Source organism: Lepeophtheirus salmonis, chromosome 8 (assembly GCF_016086655.4).
Source record: "Lepeophtheirus salmonis chromosome 8, UVic_Lsal_1.4, whole genome shotgun sequence".
Classification (NCBI taxonomy): domain Eukaryota; kingdom Metazoa; phylum Arthropoda; class Copepoda; order Siphonostomatoida; family Caligidae; genus Lepeophtheirus; species Lepeophtheirus salmonis.
This window is the reverse complement of record NC_052138.2, coordinates 27,253,846-27,262,175: the sequence shown is the minus strand read 5'-3', so window position 1 is coordinate 27,262,175 and position 8,330 is coordinate 27,253,846. Positions and strand designations below refer to the sequence as shown.

General features: G+C 33.1%; 1 protein-coding gene across 1 annotated transcript; it reads left to right on the top strand.

The window, feature by feature from the left end:
• The first annotated feature begins 870 nt into the window (after window positions 1-870).
• LOC121123467 (uncharacterized) lies at window positions 871-8,330 on the top strand. The gene is made up of 3 exons (XM_040718589.2): window positions 871-3,426; window positions 4,890-7,094; window positions 7,344-8,330. Exons 1-2 carry the CDS (start codon window positions 3,369-3,371, stop codon window positions 5,519-5,521), a joined length of 690 nt encoding a protein of 229 aa, XP_040574523.1. The 5' UTR covers window positions 871-3,368; the 3' UTR covers window positions 5,522-7,094; window positions 7,344-8,330.

The window sequence follows — 8,330 nt, the reverse complement described above, 5'->3', positions numbered from 1 at the left end:
GAAGTCCCAAAACAAAACAACTCAGGAGTTAATATTTAATATTGAGAGGGTCTAGGCCCAATATTTATGATTGATTAAAATACTATTGAATCCAATTCTATACTAAAAAATATTTCCCAAAAAAATTTAACTTTCATATTGTTTTCGAAAAATTTAAATTTTAGTAAATAGCTGTGGATCTTTAAAAAAATTTCCTACAAAATTGTTATTCAATTTTTTTTTTTTCCAAAAAATACTATTTTCTTAATTTTTTTGTAAACAACTGTAGGGTTCTGAATTTTTTTTTTTGAAAAAAATTTAATATTTAAAATGTAATTTTAATCTTTTTGGAGACAACTATGTATTTTAGAATTTTTTTTTCCAAAAAAAAATTAATATTTAAGATTTAATTTTTACATTTTTTGTGAATAGCTATTTTTTTTCAAAAATATTTTAATTTTGAATTTAAAAAAAAAAAGTACCAAAAAAAAAATTTAACTTTCATATTGATTTTTTTTAAATTTTTTTTCAAAATATTTTAATTTGAATTAAAAAAAAAAAAAAGTCCCAAAACAAAACAACTCCGGAGTTAGGGCTCTAGAGACTAAAGTACTCGCAACGTCATAGTTTATGATTGAGTCGCAACATTCAGGGATTTATGCAGAGAAGGGCCGATATGTCTCCTGCATCTAGGCGCACGTGTAGTCCAAGTCAGGAGAAGCCACAATAGCAACTGTGCTCTGAAGACCTCCGTGAGCAAGACCTGGGCCTCCAGAGAGTCAACATCAGCTTCCAACACCCACCTGGAGCGACCATCAATTCTAAGGGTGGATAAATTGAGTAAAACACGTTCTTTTTATAATTAATAAACTTATTTCTTAATTCATCCAGGATCCTGTGATGGACTTCAATACTTTGTGTGTTAAATTGTATAAATAATAAAGTTTGGTCAGGCAGTTGGCAAGAATTGGCTAACTAGCAACTGATTTGGAGCCATTTTATCGGTTATTGTTCGGAGGATATGGTTGTATAATATAATAAAGGTAACTACTTGCTTTTTTTTAAAAAAACACCCTAAACCTAGATTTGAGTTTGTTTGTAATATGTAAGTATATTCAAATACCCATATAGACTCAATTTGATATTATTGGATATATATGTATTTGATTAATACCAATACCTAATTTGGCTTGGAACATACACACATCAAACAACTGACATATATTCAATATTCTTCTATTTATTTTGTATTATACAAATAAACAGAATATATATCTTTCACATAGAATTACTTGTAATATTAATTTTTAAAGTGCTAAAGACAATTTGAGGGTCACTCTCTTCTGCCATATCAATAAACTATCGGTTTTATTTAGGTGTATGCAAAAAGAAAAAAAAATGCTATTATAAAATAGAAGATAACACTTCAAGAAATCTTCAGCGTTACTTTTTATTTTTAAGGGGCATACTCACACATACCTACTCAATACCTGTATCAATTGATACGATGTGTTCTGTCCTCAAGAATGAAAAAGGAATAAAAAGAGTTTGAGAAGAAAAAAAACCCCTAGATTTTTGGGATGACTGATGATTACTTTAATCTCTAGAGAGCTCACTAACAAAATGTATGGCAATACAATGCTTCCGACGGAGCGGTCAATTAAAAATTCAACAAAACATAAATTATTAATTGAAATATAACTTGCACAAAATGAATACTATAAATAAATGGCTCTATTAATCATTAATGTAGCCGACCTTAGGGACAATGATGGCTACGAGCCTGCGGCAGAAGGCTTGGCACCCGCTACAGATGTAGTACTCAGTCTTGGTGTTCCAGTGCTGACTCACAGTGGCTTTGAGGTAATCGGTGTTTGGATGAAGGACACTGCAGGCCTTCCCTCGACATGCAACCAAAAGGGTAATCGAGGAGGTTGGCATCAGAGCTGTGGGGAGGCCAAAAGTGTAAAAAAGAGTGCAAAAGAACTCAAAAGAGTCTTGCAACACAGGAAATGGGTTTCTTTCATCTTTCAAAAGTGGTCTCTTCGAGGGTCTTTCCATCCCCTTTTTCGATAGCTTTCAGGACAGCCTGGTGTGAAACCCCGAGATATCTTGCATGGGGCCTCATGGACTTGAGGGGATGAACCTGGGAAGTTTTCTTTAACTCCTCCGGATCCAGTTTGACCTTTTGACATATCTCTTCTTCCTCTCCAAAGTGCTGACTTTGCTGATGATGTATTTGGTGGTCCTAGAGATGCTCAGCTGTTTGAAGTACGCGATTTGAAATTCGTCGATTACATTCAAGTGTCATTTTCTCGTCTAGTACGTAAGCTAGAGAGCTTATGTTTGGTTTGTTTTATAACTAATTCATTATGTTTTAATATATCGAAATATGAGTTAATTTCAATCACTCAACATTCATTTATTACTTAAATAGTAAGTGTTCAGATTTCAATGAACCACTCGGTATAGAAAATAACTCTTCTTGAAATTATCATTGTTAAGCTCTATTTTTGAGGGGCATACTCACACATAACTACTCAATACTTGGATCAATTAATCAAGGCCTACAGATAGACTTCGTATCGAGCAAATGATAGGCAAAGATGGCGCACACATTTTATGATTTTTTTTCTTTTGTGTATAATTTAAAACCTCTACTTGCTTCTTTTATTGATCAGGATTTATCTAAATGTGGTCCGGATTTACCAGAACGACCCTGTAATCTAATAAATGTTGATCTGGTGATGATGGAGCCACATGGATGCAGGTTAATAATAACATAGATTTGACACAGCCAAACATTAGACTATAAGTCTTCAAGTTGACCCAGATGCCTCAAATCTGTCGGTAACTGCAAATACAGTTTTGTTATATATTTGAGGCATCTGGGTCAATCTGAAGGCTTATAGTCTAATGTTTGGCTTGAGTCCAATCGATGTGATTATTCCCTAACGGTCAGTAATGCTTCTGGACTTTATTTCCGCGCGGAGGACATTCAGGGTGTTTTTTGTATTAAAAAAGTTACTTCAATTTTTTTTTCATAAAATCCTAAAACCTCAGTTGAAATTTCAAACTTGTAACTCTACTTCTTATTCTACATTTGAAACCTTTTATTCTTGTTCAGATTTCAGTTACGCACACAGTATATGAAGACAACGAAGACATTCTTTTCTTCTTTTTAAAAGGTCTTGGGGTAAAATGCATAGATATTACATAAATTCAAAGGAGCGCTTCTCTTTGGTACAAAAAAGAAAAGTTATTCTCTTGTAATGAAACGTATGAATTTATCATCATGTTCCTTCTTCCAGTTATTTGTTACATAGAAGGGAGGAAGGATGTGCGAATACGTCAAGAAGTGACAAGAGAGGATGTGATGGAGTGTGAATATGGTGCATATTTCTGATGATAGCGAAACATCTAATAACAAGGACTCTTTATCTCCATGTAAGGACTTTATAGTGGTGAGACTCTGTCCTTGAGTAAATATTTTTTCGGTTCGGTCTTAAACCCTAAGGACCAAAATATTTTCTGGGAAATTAAAAAAAATATATATAGGTTTTTAGCATTAATATACGTCATTTATTATTCGTCAAGTAATTATTTTTTTATTTATCATAATTTATTCATAAATTTTGCTATATTACATATATTGACAAATCAAGATTTTAGAAAGATTTTCTTCCGCCAATTTTTAGCTTCGATCAGTATTGGTGGTTTTAAACATACTCAAAGACGTCCACATTTAGTAGTTGAATGAAATTTGAAGTTGGTGAGATCTTCTGGAGTCTTGATACCTCTGATATTACGTTAAACCATTTTCATAAATGGAAGATGAAGATTTCACAGTTTGGCGAAATAGTATTTCTCATTTGATGCAAGATTCAATGGGATTATTTAACAGTCAATTTTGCGCCAAATGTATTCTTCCTCTAATAGGCTGTTGTTATAATCTATCTCACTCACATATCCAATCATAATACTGATTTCATTATATGCATATTTTCCTTCCAAAAAGAGAGCTTACTGAAGGAAGGTTCTGGCAGGTAGATTTTCAGTCGAAAAATATCATCAAATAATTATCAAAAGCTGCTGTATAATCTAACTAGAGTCCAAACTTTAAATATGTATATATTTCATACCAGTTTAGAAAAAGGCGCCATTTTCCTACAAAAGGGGAAAATGATGAATTTTTCCACAGAAAAGTGCAACATTTTTATTGAAATGGAACTTCATGTGTACCAATTTATGAAATCTTAAAACATTCTCTCCAAATGGGACAAATATAGTGATGGAAATCGTGGGAATTTTATAGGTTGCTCTTTTTTGATGTGGAATTGGTAATCTAAAGGATGAATATTCTTTTCCTAAGCAGTTGTCATTATTATTTAATTCCTGAGTTGTGAGCTTCCTATCCTAAATAGATTCAATTATATTCGAAACCAGATTGAACATTTGTATGTGCTCATAAAAGACGGATGAGGATTTGTTGCAGAGTAATAATGTAAATCACCTGGACTTGGAGTTTGGTTGAGGATCGACATGAGAGTAATGCATACCAATGTCTTTCTTTATTTCCCTCCTCCCCATCTCCCTTGTTACAGTTGATTGTAGCTGATCTAATAAAACATCATGATAGCACCTCCGCTCTCTTCCAAACCATTTTTCAAATTGTCAGTGTTAGCATGTTGATTTTTGGTTGCTTTTTTTAAACATCCTCCATATACACACGATTTTCATCAACATATATTGAATTCAAAGATATTTTCTATGTCAGATGGATTACTAGAAATTCTATAATAATTAAGATCAACTGAAAAAAAAAAATCTTTCTCGAACCGAGTTTTAACACTTAATACCACTGCTATTACTATTAATAATGCTTAATATATTCTATTTAACCTTTCCAGATCCAAACCCTCGCCCAACAACTCTCGACCTCTCATCCAAATCTCACCATAAAAACCATTGGCCTGAAAAAAAATCCTCCAGATTCCATTTCCCACCCCTTCTCCCTACTCGCTCACAATCTGCTCCGGGATGCATCCTCGTCAAAAAACGAGACTCTATCGTTCTGGCACTCTCAGTCACGGACGCAATAACGATTTCCACTACATCTGTCAAGGAGCTAACAGTTGATGATGACGAGGAATACCTTAAGAGAGCAGAAGAAGCAAAGGATGTCGTCAAGGCCTCAAATAAAAGGAAATATATATATCGACTATTTATTGTGACGGTGATGATGTTTGTGATCCTCATGGCCGGGTCTGCGTCACTCTGGTCAGTGCGCGAACTATTAAATCATTCAAAGCAGTGGAAGAGTGTTGTGAATTCTCCTCGGGTTGAGGAATCGGAAAAGAGAAGTCGATTTGTTCATCCCAAAGATTTCACAGGTTGGTCATATATGAACTTTTCCAAGTATAGAAATACAAATAATCCAGAGAGAAAGAGATTAATTCAATCCGGGACGGGGATAGAAGACTCAACGACCAATTCCATTACAGACTATTCATCTACTTCTGCGAGTTTGAATCCATCTTGAAGTCTGTAGACTTGGGCTCGAAGGATGTATCGGCTAGCCGATACATCCATCGAATTGAGGTTTTTTCAGATTTGGGGATCTTTAATGGTTCAATTTATAAATTATTATACCTGATATCTTATTTCTCTCAAAGAAACAAGTACTACTTTTTTAATTTAAAAAAATAGCAATTTTTTTTTCGCAAAATTGAAATACAAATTTTTAATTATGTATATAACAATTGAAACGCAAAAACGTGGGTGGTTCTTTTTTACAGTTTTTGCCATCATTAACTCATCTTTTTGATGTTGACTTTTATAATGTTGATTATTATTATGTTTTTTTTTTTGTAAATTATAATTAATGATTTGATTGTGAAAAAACTTATGCTTGACCATCAACAAAATAAAATACTGAATCTACCAAAGCTTTAAGAGTATATATAAAAAAAGGAATAATTAATGTGTGTGATTTTTCAAAATGTTTTTTTATATAGCCGTTACTTTTAAGTCATTGTTTTACGGGGATCTCGGAAGTACTTTGAAAGTGCATTGTTCACTATTTTTGAAAGTACAGGGGCGTCCAAAAGGGAGTGGGCTGGGGGGTTCTGTAGCCCTCTCAATAAAGTAATTTTTGATTTTAACTGAAACAAAAATTGAATATAAAAATTTAATTTTGTCTGGTCAGTTGTGAATTTTTGAAAAATCTAAAATTTAATTTTTTGACCAAAATCTAAAATTTTTAAATTTCATTCAGCCCCCCCATAAAACAATATCCATATAATCTTGGAGACACCCCTTAATGGGGAGAATAATTGGTCAATAACTGTACTCATTTGCCGTGATGATAAATAACTAAAATATCGTTATCTATCACTAGCTATCATAATATCGTCAACCACAAATAAAGTGCTTATCGAATATTCCTTTTTAGTCTAAAAAGATTTGTAATCGTAATTAGAATAACAGATAGTTGCTAAGTTTTTTAACCCCTCCAAATAATTAAGCTCCACAAATCCGTGTCCGTCAAGTCCTACAGTAAATGACATTATCTTGGGTAGAGACGAAAAACTTTTTCCCTTTGTCTGTGAAATAATAATAATATCAGTTGGCAGCATGCTTATTCTAGAGAAACTGTACTACTAAGTGGTCCATTAAAATCTTAACACATTAAATTTTAAACCTCAACAAGATATAATCTATTAATTAACAATATAATTTCAACAAAATTAATACTATCAATAGTTGTGTATTTAAGCCCTATCAAAAAAGAGTTCAAAAGAGTCTTACAACGGAGGAGATAGATTTCCATCATTGTTGGTGTCAATAGTGACCTCTCCACCCTCACAAGCCTTTATCCACCCACAAGCTCTGTGAACAGTCTGGTGTGAAAGCTCGAGATCTCTTGAATGCCCCTCGTGGACTTGAGGGGATTGGCCCGAGATCTCTTGCACGAGCCCTCATGTACTTGAAGGGATTGCTCTAGGCTGTATTGTTTAACTCCTTCGGATCCAGTTTGGCTTTTTTTTTCCTCTCCAACGTTTCCTACTTACTGACGGCATAAACTGTAGTCTTGGAGACGCCAACTACTTGGAGTGCACGAATAGAAATTCGTCACTCCTGTTCAATTATCATTTTCTCGACTGGCACATAAGTTAAAGAGCTCAGGTTTGTTTTTTGTTTTGTAACTAATTGTTTATGCTTTAATACTTCAAATTATGAATTAATTTCAATCACTCAACCTTTATTAATTAGTAAGTGTTCAGATTGCAATGGACCACACGGTAGGTAGAGTGTCCATATTTTGATTTCTAAATGTTTCACTGATTTATTGTCCGTTTTAGGGGAAAGGATAAATATTTGAAAATGAAATAAATTTAAGGTTAACTTTGATTTTTTTTTTATATTAGATTTTTTTTTAAAATATATTTGAATTTGATCTTGCTTTATTTTGATATTCACTTTTATCATTTATTTTATATTTATTATAGAAAGTCCCTATTATAAAGAGTAGGGACTCAAAACGTGCTTTATCAACACTAAAACAAAATCGGATTTTTATGGAATCTAGAAAAGACAACTCGAAACCAATTTGTAGTATGTTTAAATAGTTATATCTTTTATTCAATATAGCTTCCTTCAGAAGCTATAACAGTCTTCATACGCCGGCGAACAGATTGACAGCTCAAGATAATGAAGACCGTGTTTATGGCATATCACGCTGTCATCATGGCATTCAAATCGAATCCAAATTCGGATGAGAAGTGCGACAGATGCCCCAAACTTTAAATTCCAGAGTGTTGAGGTTAGGGCTGTAAAGGAGAAAATGATGGCAGGTCGGAAGTCAACCATATTGTTGCTGCATAAGTTTTGGTTCTTCTTGGTTGTGTGCTGCTTTAATTTACTTCTTGTTGTTTCTGGGCAGTTATGGATGGAGATGCCAAGGGTTTCTACAGGTTTTCTTTTTATAAAAGAGTATCTCAGAAGCTCTGGGCAGGATGTGAAAAAAAAGTGTCCAAGCAAATGAGGACGGTTGATTTCCCAACATACAGGTGGAATTTTTTTAATTTTATATATATTAAAGTTAATGCCACCTCCACTTTCAAAAGCAATGCACAAAGTCTAAGATTGCCAATCTAAATGTATATTATTATTTTACACGCACCGGTTGAAAGTTTGTATTTACATACGTCTCTATTCATGGGATTTTGAAGCATATCCTTCTATCTACATAAATACCCATTATATTATAAAATTTTATATTTTTCATGTTTAAATAAATGAATACAAAAATTAAAGATATAATAAATTTCGCTACTTGTATAAAGAAA

What these genes read in the sequence shown, in the direction of transcription:
- LOC121123467 (XM_040718589.2), top strand. Translation starts at nt 3,369, where the DNA reads ATGGTGCATATTTCTGATGATAGCGAAACATCTAATAACAAGGACTCT. An exon ending in CAAGGACTCTTTATCTCCAT is followed by an intron (nt 3,427 to 4,889) that starts GTAAGGACTTTA and finishes TAACCTTTCCAG; the next exon opens with ATCCAAACCCTCGCCCAACA.